At 37.1% G+C, this 18,832-nt stretch overlaps 1 protein-coding gene across 1 annotated transcript; it reads left to right on the plus strand.

Moving 5' to 3' along the window:
• The first annotated feature begins 13,204 nt into the window (after positions 1-13,204).
• Positions 13,205-14,772, plus strand: LOC106141172 (small ribosomal subunit protein uS10). The gene is made up of 3 exons (XM_013342829.2): positions 13,205-13,363; positions 13,703-13,864; positions 14,533-14,772. Exons 1-3 carry the CDS (start codon positions 13,361-13,363, stop codon positions 14,737-14,739), a joined length of 372 nt encoding a protein of 123 aa, XP_013198283.1. The 5' UTR covers positions 13,205-13,360; the 3' UTR covers positions 14,740-14,772.
• The last annotated feature ends 4,060 nt before the right edge of the window (positions 14,773-18,832 follow it).

The following is an 18,832-nucleotide window of genomic DNA, read 5'->3' on the forward strand; positions in this document are numbered from 1 at the left end:
GGGTACAATTAGCGCGGGAGAGAGGCAACTGACAAATGTATAATTGTTTTTCTTTGACGCCACATGAGAATGAAAGCACTTGCATTTACATGCATACAGCCTAGAAAGTTTTCTTTCTCGTTACAAATTTTTGGGTAACTTTAGAATAAGAGAAAGAGTTAAGTTACCTTAAGTAATAATAAGCGAATTTTTTTTATGAAACCGATCAATGAAACTTAGCAAATAAGTTACCGGTATGACATAAGTGTCGCCTACATTCTTTAAATAATATGAGTCATTTCACCTCGTCTCATAAGTAGGTACCTATTGAAAGTGTTTCTGTTTAATGTTGCCATTATGTCACGTCAAAGCAGCTGTATTGCGTATTTTACTTTATGTAAAGTAACTATACATAGCTACTTAAAACTTTTACTCTGTTTTTCCGTACCGTAGAAATTTCTAAAAATGCATGCTTTGTGATACTTTTTCATAGATTTTCTAAGGTATTCTATTCAGACATTTATGTGTGGTAGTCATCATTAAGTGGAAAGATCAATACCTACAAATAACAAAAAAAGAAAAAAAAAACTATTACATACGAAATTTAAAATCGGTTGATGTTTTTTCTTTGAATAATATTGAAAATTTAACTCAGCTTTACGTGGCTTTTCAATTTTGACAACTTGTGATAAATAAGTTAATATTCATTTTAATAAGTTATTATTCATTTTAGTCTGGGGTTCCGTCGCAAAAACGGAACCCTTACATTTTGATCATGCATGTCCACTACATTACATTGAAGTTGATCGAAGGTAATAAATAATTCGCTACAAAATATTGCATTGAAAAATAAATAAGAGTAGGCATAACTCTGGACATGTAACCGAGGAATGATTTGTCTTTTGATACCGTAGCCCTGCAGCGTATCGCCGACTCGCACTTGGCCGGTTTTCAACAAATAACACCATCCCTTTTGCGGGCAGGGGCAATAAAAAATTAAAAACATACACATGACACGTTTTCACCGACGATTTGCATTTTAATTCGGCTCCAAAAAGCCGTGTCCTCGATTCTTAGCAGATATCGTGGCTTCATAAGGCAACTTGCACCGGCCGGCCACTTATACGACCGTCTCCCAATAAATATTAACAAAAACCTTGGACAAATGTTCCCGAATACGCAAAACGGTTATTGCGACAGGGTTGTAAATTTATTTTCATTATACAAAAAATTTATCATTATTTTTTTTATTATTTCACAAATCCCACGGGAACTATAGTTTTAACCGGGATTAAAGGTCCAATATGTCCTTCTCCGTACTCCACATGCATATCAGTTCAATTGTGAAGCCTGTGTTTTAACCTTGAAGAGGTAACAAACAAACTAACTAACTTAGGACTTAGATAATTTCAGATATGTTTCACTTAAATTCACGGTAGCCGTGTGGTTCACGGCACCAATAAAAAAAGAATAGTACTACTCCTTCTCTTTCCCATGGATGACGTAAAAGGCGACTAAGGGATATGCTCTTAAATTTGGGATTCTGCTTTTAGGCGATCGGTTAGCAAACTGTCGCTTTTTGAATGTCAATTCTATCATCAAGCCGAGAAGCTGAGCGTGGCCTATCAGTCTTTTCAAGACTGTTGGCTCTGTCTACCCCACAAGGGATATAGACGTGACTATATGTATGTATGTAAATTCACGGTAATGTAATAACAAAAGTGAATTGAAGTGAATGTAGTTTGAGTATAAACCGACGCTATCTTACACCGAGGGCAAAACATCGTGAGGAAACCTGCACATTCAGGCAGCTGGACGTGTAACCATGATCGATCCAATACGGGTTAGGTTCCCCTGCTAAGGTTGCGAAAGTCAGACGATAGTCGCTTCGTGTAAAAACGTGACTCACCCAATCCAGGATCCATGGTCAAAGGCACACCCCGGCTCCTGTCCAGATTGGTGAAGATGCAACCGGGACTAAAGCCAGGAGGAAGAGTAATAAAATAACAAAAGGGAATTTTTCAAGGTAACGTTGAAGGGTTGCGTCAGGTGGTAGGGTGCCTCCCTTATAGCAGGTGGCTTCAGTTCCTAGAACCACGGTAAATAGGCTTCAAGGTCATGGCTTAGTGTAAAAAAAAAATCATTATTTTTTTTTCGTGGCAAATTACACAGATTGGGTTAGCCACGAAGTAAGTTCGAGACTTGTGTTACGAGATAATAACTCAAGGATACTATATTTTACTAGAGGCCGCCGCGACTTCGTCCGCGTGGAATCAATCCCGCGGGAACTCATAAAGCCTATATGTTATTCTGCATGGAAACCCTATCAATCCCGCGGGAACTCTGGGATAAAAAGTAGCCTATGTGTTATTCTGGGTCTTCAGCTACCTACATACCAAATTTCATGGTAATCGGTTCAGTAGTTTTTGCGTGAAAGAGTAACAAACATCCATACAAACTTTCGCCTTTATAATAGTAGTAGGATTGTCTCCTCTCTTATTCTCCATCTTCATCTACCTCTCTTACTCTTTACTCTTTCTTCTTTTCAGACGACCGTCTCTGATCGCGACCTAGGTAAAACAGAGTTGATCGCTTCTGACCTCAGTGTCCCTGATTATAGCGGAACCTGACCCCAACTTGGTAGGTAATAATTATCTTCCTCTGGGTTTAGTCCCGGTTGCAGACTCAGCTCTCTGCAGAGGAGTCGAAGGTACGCCTATGAAATGAATAAGCGCAATTACTCACACGCAGGTTTTTACACGAAGCGACTCCGGTCAGACCTCCACATCATTTGCAGTAACCTAACCCATATTGGATCATGGTAATATAGAATGTGATTTCCGTAAAAAGCGACTAAGGGATAGGCTTATACACTTGAGATTCCTCTTGTAGGCGATGGGCTAGCAACCTGTCGCTATTTGAATCTCAATTCCATCACAAACCCATACAGCTGAACGTGGCCTTTTAAGACAGCTGGCTCTGTCTACCAAGCAAGGGCTAAAGACGTGACTATATGTATGTATGTTTGTAATATAGAGACATCCACAAATCCTTGTAATTTAGAACCATCTGCACGTAATCGTTTGTAAACAACATTTATAGAATTGTACATTTCTTAGAATCAGTGTGTTGAGTCAGCGTTGTAAACGCAGATGTATTAATTAAGTTATCCGTCCATATTTAGCAACGGCTTAGTTTTCGATGAATTCAGTTTTCCTACTGGGGATTCTGATTCTTAATTTCTACATTAATTTAAGGACTGAAATCCACGTTAAGTACGATGGGGTTATACGTTGATACGCTATTTAGGTCATAGCAAAATCGGGCTTACAATTCTGTTAGCGAAGGAAAAAAAGTTAATAAATTAAGAACAATATATCTAATTCTGCTTCTTTTTTTCGTTTAGTTTGTAAAATTCAATGAATAAATGCTATTTGGATTTAGGATTCTTTTTACGCTATTGGCTTGTAAATTTTGAATTTTTTTTTATAACCTCTTAAATTAGTATAAATTTCCGTGTTGTTTGCGGAATCAATAGAGAGAAAATAGGACCGATGTCGTAATAGGCGTCTTAGGGATAGGCTTATAAACTTCTTTGAGGTGAAAGGCTGGCAACCTGTCTATTTGAATCTCAATTCTATCATTAAGCCTAACAGCTGAACGCGGTCTCTCTTCCAGGACTCATGGCTCTGCCAACCCCGAAAGGGATATAGACGTGATAATTCGAATGAGTGAATGAATGGAAATGTGTACTTATGTATTTATTTTCTCCAACAAGCCACAATCTTTATTAATATCTACAATATCTATGCAAAAATACAATCGTTTACATGGTGAAGCCAAGTAGCTGAACGTAACCGATCAGTCATTTAAAGACTGTTGGCTCTGTCTACTCCCCAAGGGATATAGACGTGACCATATGTATGTATGTTTACATGGTCTGTGTTAAATACATACATACATATGGTCACGTCTATATCCCTTGCGGGGTAGACAGAGCCAACAGTCTTGAAAAGACTGAATGGCCACATTCAGCTATTTGGCTTAATGATAGAATTGAGATTCAAATAGTGACAGGTTGCAAGCCCATCGCCTAAAAAAGAATCCCAAGTTTGTAAGCCTATCCTTTAGTCGCCTTTTACGACATCCATGGGAAAGAGATGTAGTGGTCCTATTCTTTTGGTATTGGTGCCGGGAACCACCCGGCACGGCACTGTGTTAAATGGCGTCTTATGTAGCTAGGTAATGTCTGTATTAACAGTAAAACAATGATCTCCTTTCTCGATGCTGTCAGTGTCATGTAAGTACCAATGTTAAATTCGTTTTTTTTTAAATTATTTATCATAAATATTTTTTTTTTTTAAATTAGTAGCAAGCAACACGCAAAAATTAGAGATAAAGAGCTTTATTTATCCTTTAGTACTGTCAGTGGCATGTAAGTACCAATGTTGAAATTGTTTTTTTTTTAATTATTTGTAGTAGCAAGCAACACGCAAAAATTAGAGATAAAGAGCTTTATTTATCTTTAAGTACTGTTAGTGTCATGTAAGTACCAATGTTAAAATTGTTTTTTTTTAATTATTTAAAGTAGCAAGCAACACGCAAAACTGAAAGATACAGGAACTGTTAAAATATATACATATATTTATGATTGACAAACAAGCCACGCCAGATGTGCTCGGCCCACGCCTTCAGATCGATGCCTCGGGCTCCGTATAAGGACGTTTGCTTTCCAGTTTTTTTTTTATAGCCTTTGCTTGGGCAAGCTTTATATAATCTGTGGTTTGGGTCAGCGGTTTCTGCAACAACATTATTTATATCCTTCGTCCTTTAATCAACCCCAAAATAATAGGTACTCAAGATTTTCAAACTTTTCAGCTAACGTTTTTAGACTTTCGTCGACATCTTTCAATGTATCTTCAGGTCCAAATTTACTAAATTATATCACTGCATCTCCTTTTCATAGAAGTCGTAAAAGGCTACTAAGGGATAGGCTTATAAACCTGGGACTCTTCTTTTAGGCGATAAGCTAGCAACCTTTCATTATTTGAATCTCAGCCATACAGCTGAACGTGGCTTATTAGTCTTTTCAAGACTAATTTTTCTGTCTACCCCGCAAGGGATAAAGACGTGATTTTAGTAAGGTAGGTAACTAGGTATACCTTCTCTTTTCAACATTACTGGAGATTTTTCGTCAAATAATCCTGAACGGATATCCGGAACATGTCCAGACATGAATTTCAGCAGACTAGGGCGAAGCCCCTATCGATTGCTGAGTCACGTGTGACGTCACCCAGCGCCCCTACCGAGGGGAGCGACGCAGGCTGCCCGCAGGCTAAAACATTAATTTGTAACCATCAATATTTTTTTGCCATACGGGTGAATCAAAACCAATAAGTCAGCAAGTCTCAAAAATTACGTTAAGGTAAAGCATTTAGGGCATTTCATCGATTTAGTTAATAGATATATCTATATATTTTTTTATTATTTAGAACTATTTGCTATGTCGATGAGGCATTTATAGGACACGGCAGATCAATTCGGTGCTTGAATTAGAATAGAATAGATTTATTATCAAAATTTTATACAAAAAGTATCACTCATTGATTGACGTCAACAATTACTTAAGTCTTATTATATCTATCACCAAAGCGCTACTGTAGAAGAAGTGGTGGAACAAACTACACTGCAGCATTTTTACTGGGCGTCAATCCGGCCAGGATCTCTCCTACAGGATTAGTTCTACATTAATTCATGTTTTTTTTAATTTAGACAATGTGCATTCGTCCACGATTTAGATTTAAGAGATCTATATTTGTAAATTGACGTCCGATGAAAATGGTGCAGTGTTATATGTTCCGCCGCTTCTTCATCACATGCGCTTTGGAAGCGGTAGTAGTTATAATTAGATTTTGAGTGATGTGACGTCAATAAGTGATACCTTGTTTCCAATTTTGAAAATAAATCTATTCTATTCTATTCTACTAGTGTAGGCCGCTCTCCTGCATTTTGTCTGCTTAGTCACGGACATGAAGGCTCTCGTATGCTGGAGTAAACTAAAACAACATTTGAAAAAAAATGTTATGTGCACGTCAGTATGCCTGATAATAAGTCACCAATGAGTACTATTAATAAACAAATATATATAAAAATATACAGGACAGATAACACGGATTGAATTGGTTCTCATTCTTCTTCTACGTCGTTACCTTTTCCCACTTCCTACACGGGGTCGGCACAGTTCGTAGTTTTTTCCAATTACTTCTGTCATCTCACTCGTCACCTCTTTCTCCTCGTACTATCCTTTACGCCGTTCATCCATCTCTTTTTCGGTCTTCCCCTATTTCTTAAACCTTTCAGTTCCATATTTATCTAAGGCTCTTTTAGTAACATGACCTTCCCCTCTTCTCGTGATGTGTCCGTACCAACCCAGCTTATTACCATTCATCTTTTCATTCATTGGCACTACTTTCATACTACTACGGATTTAATTAGCATTAAAGTTCCAAATTTGTGTTACGAGATACTATATTTTATAATAAATATGTAGATAAACATCTAAGACCCAGGCCAATCAAGGAAAGTTCGTTTCTCATCTTACCCTGGCCGGAATTGAAACTCAGTTAAAACGTTAATATATAGTTAATAAAATATATAGGTATCTAGATACTACCTACTTATTTAAACAGCAAAATATTTGGAGTGAAAGTTTTTTATTTTAGTCAGACAAATAAACTTGTTAATTACTCTTATAAACATTCTCTTAATTAACTCACCAATACTTTAACCTTTCTCTTAATCCACCTTATTAAGATTTTACTACAAAAGTTTATATGTATATGTGATGTTTTTACTCATAAAGTCGCCGATTTACAGATGCCCTAAAATAAATTTAATAACAAACAGGCACAGGATATTCAAGTAAATAAATGAGACTTTATCTTCTGTGTAATTGGGTTGAAAGTTGAGTGAAAAGTGTTTTTATTTATTATACTTTTCCCTTGGGAATTGAAGAGGCTCCCCGAGATAGGTTTATTTTAGGCAGGCAGCCTTAGTAAAAACATACATACATACATAATAGTCACGTCCCTTGCGGGGTAGACAGAGCCAACAGTGTCGAATAGACTGAATGGCCACGTTCAGCTATTTGGCTTAAAGATAGAATTGAGATTCTAATAATGACAGGTTGCTAGCCCATTGCCTAAAAAAGAATCCCAAGTTTATAAGCCTATCCCTTAGTAGCATTTTACGACATCCATGGGAAAGAGATGGAGTGGTCCTATTCTTTATTACCACACGGCACAAGTAGCACTTAGTAAAAAATTTGTGCCAAAATCCTATTGTGCCGTGTGGTTCCCGGTACCAATAAAAAAAAGAGTAGGGCATCATCTCGAGCGATGTCGTAAAAGGCGACTAATGGATCTGCTTATCAATTTGGGATTCTTCTTTTAGGCGATGGGCTAACAACCTGTCACTATTTGAATCTCAATTCTATCATTAAGCCTAACAGCTGAACGTGGCCTATCAGTCTTTCAAGACTGTTGGCTCTGTCTACCCCGCAAGGTGATCATATGAATAAATGGAAATAATAAGCAACAACAAAATAAGGTACGTCACATCCAAGATTTCCTTGGCATCACCCACGACACGACTCAATTTAAGCCAACTAGATTTGAACCTGTGACTAACATACAAACAGGCTCGCCTACACTACGCCTAAGGTCACAAGATAGTTGCACATTAGCGGAAACTTATATCTATACTAATATTATAAAGCTGAAGAGTTTGTTTGTTTGAACGCGCTAATCTCAAGAACTTCTGGTTCGAATTGAAAAATTATTTTTGCGTTGAATAGACCATTTATCGAGGAAGGCTTTAGGCTTTATAACATCACGCTGCAATTATAAGGAGCAAAGAAATAATGGAAAATGTGAAAAAATAACCGGGAAAATTATTCATCTTTGAGTAACAAGTTCAACTATTCCACGCGGACGAAGTCGCGGGCACAGCAATATGTATAATAACATTATTTGTTCATAAGTTACATAACTTTTAAATATGGGTAACGTAATTATATGTAAGTAATAAGTAAAATGCTATGTGGTATACGGATCCTTAGAGTAGGACTCTTTCCCGGGGATGCCGTAAGAGGCAACTAAGGGAGTAAGCCAATTCAACAGATAGACAAACTAAACATGGTCTTCGAATCATATGATTCTTTCCTCCACGACGGAGAAGTTCCTTCCATACTTTTCTAATGGATGTCGTAGAAGTCAAATAAGGAATTAAGCAACAAATGGAGCATTAAAAATACCCATAGGTAGTTCACAATTCTTTGTCGTTACACACACACACACACATTGTCACGTCTATATCCCTTGCGGGGTAGGCAGAGCCAATAGTCTTAGGTTTGGCGAATTATACCGTGGGGTCGGCTGTGTATGTTAATATTTTCAACCACGTTTCTCTTCCTAAAACCTCCACAATAGGAAAATCTATAACCGTTCCCAATTACTAAAGCCTTTGTTTGCTTCTTATGTACTTTAGTATTAAATCCATTAAATTTGGCAAACCTGCAAATTGATATGTGGTTCGCGTGAAAAATGTTAGTACAATATACTTTGTGTTCGTGTTAAACTATAATGTGTGTGGAGTAAAGGAGTGGTATTCAGGGATAGGCTACCAAGCCTAAAAATGGTACTATTAAAGATACATACCTAGGTATCCTTTCCACTAATACATATATTATAAATGCGAAAGTTTGTGAGTATGTCAGTATGAATGTTTGTTACTCTTTCACGCAAAAACTACAGAACCGATCGCGATGAAATTTAGTATGTAGGTAGCTGAAGACCCAGAATAACATACAGGCTACTTTTTATCCCGGAGTTGCCGCAGGATTGATAGGGTTTCCGTGCGGACGAAGTCGCGGGCGGCCTCTAGTTACCTATATCGGGAACGCTTATAAATCGGCTATTATAATCGCTTGATCACTCATGTAATCACTAATGATGTAGTTACAGGAATAGAAAAGGGTATGTTAAGATGGTTTGGTCATGTGGAGAGGATGAATGAAAGCAGGTTGACTAAGCAGATAAACAAGGAGAGTGTGTAGGGAAAGGTCGGAGTGGGAAGACCTAGACGAACGTACCTTGATCAAATTAAGGACGTTCTGGCAAAGGGTCAGGTCAAAAGTACCCGAAACCACCGAGCTTGCATGAAGATAATTATGAATGGGGATGAAGCGAAGGAAGTATGCGGAGATCGTGGCAAATGGAATGATGTAGTCTCTGCCTACCCCTCCGGGAAAGAGGCGTGATTTTTATGTTATGTTTGATCACTCACTGACGCTCCAACCACGACGATTTAGTCGAATGAAGACATTGCATCACTATGTTATGATTACAAAGATTAATATCAACACTTTCATATTGAGGCAAGGATACTGATACACTCCGTGTAGGCGACCCGTGGGTGTAAAACTAGTTCCTACTGCATACTCCTTTCTTACCGAAGCAAAAAGGTATATATTCCCTTGGCAAATCAAATGGGAAGGCAAAACACAAAAGTCATTTAATACACTTAACATCTGTCTCAATTTACGTCCCTTAAGGAAACTGGGATACGTCTGTGATTATTTATATTAATGGTATGGTTGATAAGGCGTTTTCGGACAGATTTTATCTTCTATGTACAGTCACCAGCAATAAGATATATACACAAAACACATACATAAGTACAGTCATGATCATCATGATTATCACTTAATATTTTTTTATCTATACATAATGATTCTGTACCTACACGTTGTGACAATACCCACATACCTAATATATTTTTACATTTGACGGCCTCTGCGGCGCAGCGGTAGTACCCTTGTCTATGACACCGGAGGTCCCGGGTTCGAATCCCAGCCAGGGCATGACGAAAAAAGAACTTGGATGTTTACTCATAAGTGTTTATTATAAAAATATAGTATCGTTGAGTTAGTATCTCGTAACACTTGATAACTCGTAACTCAACGATACTGTGTACTGTACTTCGAGGCTAACTCAATCTGTGTAATTTGTCCTGTATATATTTATTTATTTACTTTTTGTTTTAGTACCCGCATCTACATCAAATGGTGATAACTGAAAATCATCGTTTTTGTATTCTTTCAGTGCAAAAAGATCGCTGAATTATGACCATTTCGACTTGGTACAGCACACCTGTGTTAGTTTTTAGGATTTGTTATTGTTACCTATATCCATTTTCACCGGGCAAATTACCTATTCGACCACCGACACTCTCAATAAAAGTATGGTAGGTATGCTAACTTAATTGAATGCGGCTAATCCTAATTTGGGTTCGTGCTAACAGCCTGCTAGAGTTGGCATACATCCAGTATCGATTTTAGTGCGTTGACCGAATGCGGCACGGGACAGTGTGTTATGACTAGCTCACGCTAAGGGGATATTTATTTATTTATAGTGCCGTGTGGTTCCCGGCACCAATACAAAAAAGAATAGGACCACTCCATCTCTTTCCCATGGATGTCGTAAAAGGCGACTAAGGGATAGGCTTATAAACTTGGGATTCGTTTTTAGGCGATGGGCTAGCAACCTGTCACTATTTGAATCTCAATTCTATCATTAAGCCAAATAGCTGAACGTGGCCATTCAGTCTATTCGAAACTGTTGGCTCTGTCTACCCCGCAAGGGATATAGATGTGAACATATGTATGTATGTAGTTTTTACTAAGAAATATAATGATCGATACTTTACTACCTCCTCTTATCCGCATGGAGGCAGATGCCCTAGGTTTTGCGCAGGCTAGGCGATCAATAAAGTCTGGATTGCCGCCAGCCACTCCCCTTGCGACTACGGACATTTTTACAACAGGGACACACCCTGTAGATGCAATAAAATTGTAAATTAGATTTGACTCTATGTATATAGAAGTTGAACATGTAAGTACCTATCTATAAGTTAAACATAGGCCTTTGAATACCCTTGCAAAAAAGATATTTATGACTTGTCTCAGGGAATAGGTAGTATATATAATAGTAGACAGAGTTTACAGTCTCAAAAGGACTGTAATACCTTAGTCAGCTATTATGGTTATGACTACATGATGGAAATCAGATTTTCGAATTCCCATTTTGTCCTCGTCTTGAGAATTACCATGAAAAAGTGACAGACCACGATCACAAAAATTTATTAAAACGACGTTATAGTAGCGGACAATGAGACATAATTTTGAATTTACGATGTTAGTATTCGATAACCGTCTTAATTATTAGAATAGAATAGATTTACTTTCAAAATTGGATACAAGGTATCACTTATTGACGTCACATCACTTAAATCTAATTATAACTACTACCGCTTCCAAAGCGCATGTGTAGAAGAAGCGGCGGAACAAACTACACGGCAGCATTTTCATCGGACGTCAATGTACAAATATAGATCCCTTAAATCTAAATCATGGACGAATGCACATTGTCTATGAATGTAGAACTAGTCAATTTTAGAGTTTCTCAAACATAGATAATTTCATGTCAACAAAGTTTTTGGTACATATCCACTATTTTTATATCATCAATGTGTGTTAGAAGGAATGTAGAATCGATGGGACTTCCAAGCCCAATTTTTATGGGATTGTCTATGGCCAATGAGCCGTGGAGCCGCTTAGAGACGATTTAGGAGACGTTGAATCATCACGTAGACATATTTGAACATGCCTATTACGTCTTTATTTCTTACGGGGTAAACAGAGTTAAACGCCAGACTCGAAGGCCACATTGAGTTGCATGGCTCATTGATATAATTGAGATTCAGTGCTAGTGACAAATTGTTAGCCCGTCCATCCACATAGGTATTAGAGAATCCCAAATATGTATATACATATAGCTTTTACTTTTCTTGACTTATACATTTGACGGGGAAGAAATGAAATAAGATATAAATTTCACTGAGGCCATGCAAATCTTCGTGGAAAAACACAACGATAACGATTTTGTAATAAAATAAAAATAACATGTTAGGTACTTAATGAACTTTTGATATGGCTTTTCCTTGTCAAAGTTTGCACTATAAACAAAAATATCTACCTACATAGAAACATATTGTCACGTCTATATACTGAGTTTTCAAGAGTCTGAAAGGTCACGTTGAGCTTTATGATGGAATTGAGATTCAAATAGTGATAGGTTTATAGCCCATCTCCCTAAAGAAGAATCCCAAGCTTATATACATAGGTATAAACCTATTTCTTAGTCGCCTTTTCCACATGCATGGGAAAGATATGGAATGGTTTCATTCTAAAGTACTAGAAACCACACACCAACAAGCTTAATAAAACCGTTTTATATAAGTAAACCAAATCCTTCTTAATAAATCACAAAGGCATGTAACTAAACAGCTTATCATACGGAAACAAACTTAATGACATTTTTTCACGAAACAAATAATCTGTTTTGGAAAATGGGTTAGTAGGTATTATTTTCCTTTAGCAAATTAAGGTCATTGCGTGCTGCCACTATACCATTTTGGTACATATATGAATTCGTCTCCTTCGCTTTATCTTACTATTACTCAATTATCATATCCAATTCTTCAATATAATTTGATTATAATAGCAATCGAATGATTGGAAATCTGAATGGATAGGGTGAATAAATATGTAATGTAATGGATGTAAGTTACATATACGTCCATGTTGGTTAATGTAATAGGCACGGTGTTGCCATATTATAAAATGTTAGATTGTTAATAATATGCGCATAAGAAAGATTATGAGATTGTATTGATATGTAATGCGATCGATCACGGAAGTTCCATCAAAGTTTAGATTATTGTTTAACAGGTATGCTTAAAAATTGGACTCTGAAGTTTAAAGTGAGTGACAGACGTACTAATAAATACGTGAACTACCCAGTTGTTGTTGTTGTTAACCGTATTTGCAAAGTTGATACTGTTAGACGATCCGTTATTTTGTTTTGAATATACATAACATAATATAAAAGAAATGTTTTCCGAAAAAGTACCTATATATTAAAAAAAGAAGCAGATAAAATTAAAAAAAAGTTAAAGTAGTATTTTCCTAATTATCACAAAACGGTCTATTGCGAGTACGTATCTAAATCTCTTTGTGTGTCACTAACATCGAGAAAATTCGTATAACTACAAGCCGAGCTTTAAAGTTTGTGCGTCTGTCACCTACTTAAGATAAATATTTATAATTTGGCAACCATAACAGGCAACACTGCTGTGTTAGGGAAAAAAAATTCTTCTTCAATGTGTTCGTGAAGTGAAAACATCAAGTTTTTCTCCGGTTCAGCGCTGAGCAATTTTTATTTGAGAAGTTGTTTATCTCGGCCGGGAAATCAAAGGAAAAATGGTAAGCTACTTTTATTTTACTCAAATATGTTTCCATACTAAGAATATAGAATACAACTAGCGAGGCAAAATTTTGAGGTTATGTGTTGGTAGGTTGTACACGTGATGTGTAAAATAGCTTACTGTACCCACTAATTATCTGTTTATATGTATTCTTTTCGTCAAAAACATCAAGTTTGTTTTGAACTTAAATTCATTCCTACCTGTCAGTATCCAAACGCATGGGTTACCTTACTTCTTCGTAAGTATTATTTTCATAAGTTCATTGTCATAGGCTTGACATCCACTTTATGCATTTACAACGACATATGCCTGACAATTCTGTTACAATGTGTTCCAGGCAGCCGCCGTCGTGTCAGGCAAGGATATTGAGAAGCCCCAAGCGGAGATCTCCCCTGTCCACCGCATCAGAATCACGCTGACGTCTCGCAATGTTCGCTCCTTGGAGAAAGTATGCGCTGACCTCATCAATGGAGCTAAGAAACAGAAGTTGAGGGTTAAGGTAAAGACTAATTTTGTTTTATAATAACTAATTGGTCGCCGTGACGATCTTTTTTTTTCTACGAAATTGTAAATATCTCAAAAACTACTCAACTGATTTTGATTCTCCACAAATTGAAAATTTGTATTGACATATCCGATGTATATTTTTCATTTCATCAAAATCAAACCAACTGTTCGAAAGTTATTTTGTTACAAACATACATACAAAAATGTATTTTCACCGTAAGTTAATTGGTAGGCCTCACTCACTTTGGTTGCTCAGTCAAATAAGTAGATTGATTAGCCACCAGATAACCTGGGAATTGGTTTGGGCAAAGAAGTAGACTGGTTAATATATAAACACATGTTAAATCAAAAATATATGTTTTCAAAAATCCTAAAGATGCATTCATTTGAATCTTAGCTGACTGATGGTCATGTAGGTTGGTTTGCAATTACTTTAAAATATCATTAATCGTCCCATTGTGTGTGTAGAACCTACGTCTCTTCCGTGAGAGTGCAACTGAGATGAAATTCTAATTGTTAATCTTCAGAGATCACAATCTTTTTCTTATTTTTATGAGGCTTTGTATATTGAACATCATTTGATTCCAGCCACTTAGAGAATATACTTAAAAAGCCTTGTTTTTAAGGTTATTGCAATAATGAGAATCCCCTTCATTCCAGGGCCCGGTCCGTATGCCTACCAAGATTCTCCGGATCACAACGAGGAAGACTCCCTGCGGTGAGGGTTCCAAGACCTGGGATCGCTTTCAGATGAGGATTCACAAGCGAGTGATCGACCTTCACTCTCCGTCTGAAATTGTCAAACAGATCACCTCAATCAACATCGAGCCCGGAGTAGAAGTTGAAGTCACCATTGCTGACGCGTAGGCATAACTGCCCAATAAACGTTTGACAGAAAAATCTCTTTCATTTTAAAGTATTTTTACGGAAACATCTTGATTGTACGGTGACGTACAGTTGAGATATTGAAAATAAAAATTCGGTTGAATTGAGTACTTCTTTTTGTAGTCGGTTAAAAAGAATGGTCAGAATTTTGAATGTCTCATAAACTGAAACATTACATGTATTTATAACTCTTTACCTCATCAAAAGCTACGGAATAAGATTTCTTTTCATTTATCCGAGGGTACGGCAGTGACCCCGCCAAGTCGAGCGCTAAGCCATTACTGCCATCCTTTAGGTACTAGAACCATTTCGTCGTGCATGTTCAGGTTCTTGTTAGAGAACCTCTAATTTCCGTCATCCAGTAAGCTAAATTTACATACTTAAAATCCAAAATTTCTAGTCTTCATGTCATTTAGTTCCAAAGCAAAATACCTACATAGGTTATACGGGACAAAATAGTTTCAAGAAATCTGTCGTGCAAGAAAGTTTCCTAATGACCCCACCAGGGGACGAACCCGGGACATGGTAAGTATTCAGAGATAAAATACTAGCTTGCGTCAAACACTGTTGTATGTAGGTACCCGTCATAAATAAATCAAACTCCAATAATGTGATTTTAAATTATTTTTATTTCTGACATTTAAATTGGATGAACAGCTGAGCAAAATGCTTCAGAAGTTACCCAAATATTATTGAAATTGCGCGCTAACAGGGAGCAAGCTGACAATCCCATTTCTTGTCTGATAACCAACGTTCCGTTAAAGAGCCGTCACGATTTTCATCACAATATTCTTCACCAGCGCTCCTGCTATCAGAGCCAGTCATTTCTGGGACCCGCCACCCCCCTTACACCAACCAACGTCTTGTTATATGGTGCAAAACGTGGGACCCGACCATACGCCCTTATGCTTAAACTTTCTGTAAGAGCGCGATGACCGATCCGTGTAATGATGTTATGTGTTACGGTCACGAAATATAGCCCCAATTGTAGAAATCTAGCCCTCGTAACATTAGGGTAAGCTATAGCGCGCCGACCGGATCTACTGATCCGTGTAATGATTGCCGCCTTCTTTTTTGGGGGTGTTACGGTTAGAAACGAGAAATAGATTGCAGAAATCCAGCACTCGTAACATTAGGATAAGCTATGCATGCCTAGGCGCGACAGACCTTGAATTGGCAGACAGTGGCAGGTAAAAAGGGAGGTATATGAAGATTTCGCATGAAAACAAGGTCACTGCCTTCAATTCACTCTTCAAACTCATCACGATTGACATGTATCAAAATCGCCAAAACACGATAATCCATTCAATTCCCTTGCTATTTTTCAAAACATGTCGTATTCAAACTTAGAACACGTACGAGGTGAACCCAAAAGTTCGTAGCCTAACCAAGAAAATATTTTTTTTTTTAAATATGTAGTAATATTTTTATTATAGGCTATGAACCACACAAAGCGGAGCGTTCGAACTGAGTCAAAAAGGGTTAGCATAGGTTAGGTTTAGATAGGTGTTAAAGAAATCTAATAATCCTTATACTTGTTTTCTAGTCCTCCCCCCCTGGCCACGCGGGGGTGTTACCTTTCCTCCCTCCTGCCCGCTTCTCCCCGCTGCGGCAAGTTTCTAAAGTTTACCCGTGGAAGTTGATGGCCGACCGCTTCTGGGTTCGTCATCCAGACTCTCCCGTCCGCGTTTAAAATCAGCTACCCACTTTTTTACACGAATATGACGGAGCAGATTCTTCTAATGTGTTAACCATATCTTCATGGATTTCCTTCGGCGTTAACCCCTTCTTATACAGGTACTTAATCACAGCACGCAGTAAAATTTTTTCCATATTAAGAAAACTTCACGACTTGCTTTGCACAAAAAAATATTTAACTAAGACAGAGAGATGTATCCAATTGCAAATTTGCACGCTTACTACTAAATATAGAAGCAACAAAATGAGGGTAGTAAAAAAATTATAGATATTTATTTACTAGGTGAGGCCACAAACTTTTAGATTCACCTCATCTCTCATACATTTGTATTTCTTATGTGCTTCCTTAAACATCAATCTAATCATATTTTCTTCTTTTCGCACACAAATTCTGGCATACAATTTTGTTTTTTTATTAAAACCACACACTTTTAAATCCATTAATCTGAGAACTGCTATTATGAAGACATTCAACGAACCAGGTCCGTAGTGATCTAGACAATTGGTGTAAATGGCAACTTTTGACTAACTTATTTATTTTCTTGACTGTTTTTGTTCCTATAATCACCTAAAAACTCACCTAGCACCTTTTCACTGACCCAATAATATCACCTAGCATAATAATCCTATCATTTGCCTTTCAATCTAAATATATCTTTCATACTTTGGGGTACTTCTTCCATATTATTATTCAGTGGACATAAGCAGAGCCCTAATAGGTTGGCACCTAGTTCCTAATTAAGATTTGTCGTCGGCGCGGCAGACCTTAGCTCACTGGACTATGTGTGGTATAGCATAAGAGTAAAAGGAACTAGAAAGGTAGGACTTGGGCAGCCAGGGTCATTGTGTTCTGAAGAATCTAGTTGAGCAGTATGCGGGACCCTGGAATAGAAAATATGATATTGTTACAAATAATTTAAATATAAATTAAATTTTAAGCCTTTTGATTTACTTTTACAATTTGAGCAGGCTAATGTAGGTGCTACAAACCTGCCTAACCATCATGAAAGTTAAAAATTGATGAAAGTGCTTTTTCCTTGGTTAGTTCTACTCGTAATGTTATATTTTTTATAACATAATACATTCATAACATGATTATGTTATATATTCTAGACTTGTAGGGGGGTAATTTAGAGTAAAAAAGTGTTACTTCCCTATGAGCAGAATGTGGCATAGACAAACACACACACTGCACTTTGAGAAGTGTTATTATGGCGCCGTTTTGGTGAACATAGCTGTATGTAACTAACTATGTCTTCATCTTGGCGCTCACCTTCATTACACAGTGTTTAAAATGGAAATAAGACTTAAAAACTTCAGTTGTAAATGGAAGATAATATTTTGTTTTTCAAATCTTTACCTTATCCATTAATTTGTGGTTTCTTGGCTTTTTGGAAGTAAGGGCACTCTGCTTCTCCAAGGAGTGGAATTTAAAAGCTAAATCAGTACGCGTGAGAAGCCTCCAGCTCAGGCTTTGGACATAGGCAGACCTATGTCCTAACGCAACATCTGTAGTAGATGAAACATTTCAATGTTTTTGTGTTTCGTCCCAACGTGTAAGTGAACATAACCTCAAAAAACGAAGATGTGCCTTCACCTATGTTCGTTACTGAGGTAGGTAATTACAATATTAGTCAATACTCTGCGATTTTTCGATTGTGATACTGAATAAATTACGATTCGGTAGATTGAAGGTAACGGCAAAGACAATTGAGATTACCTATCGTTGAGTTATATTAAACAAGAAAGAAGCAACCTGAGGAAGCGACAGAAGAGTAAGTGTTAAATGACAATGACATAACATTAATTGATTCAGTTGAGTTGACATTGACATTAGGTAGGTGTAAGTTATGTAGGTACTCCATGCACAGATTGATCATTGATAATTGAAATTACCCTTCTGTGTAAAGTAATGGGTGACACACAGCCGAATATAGTAAGTATAAAAGTAAGATCGTTGCTTCTTTACAACCAATCTGAAATAATACTCTAGGATAGTCTCAGCTCGAACTAGTCGATCGCTACTGCATCCAGTATTTTTTTATTCTTATAATTCTTTTTTTTTAGATGGGCCAGCAACCTGTCGCTATTTGAATATCAATTCCACCATTAAGCCATGCAGCTGAGCGTTGCCTTCAGTCTTATCGAGACTGTTGGCTCTCCCTACCCTGTACCTTAACAGGGTATTTTATTACAGACGTGATTATGACGTGAAGGTCACTCTACGAATCTAACTGTAATCAATTTGTTATTATTTATAAAACCACCTTCTAATTATATTTTTTAGCTTGACCAGAAATGTAGTATATCTGTCAATTAAGACCAAACTTGTTAATTTTAAATAGCAACACCAAATAATTATGTCATATTGAGATAA

This window comes from Amyelois transitella, chromosome 24 (genome assembly GCF_032362555.1).
Source record: "Amyelois transitella isolate CPQ chromosome 24, ilAmyTran1.1, whole genome shotgun sequence".
Lineage (NCBI taxonomy): Eukaryota > Metazoa > Arthropoda > Insecta > Lepidoptera > Pyralidae > Amyelois > Amyelois transitella.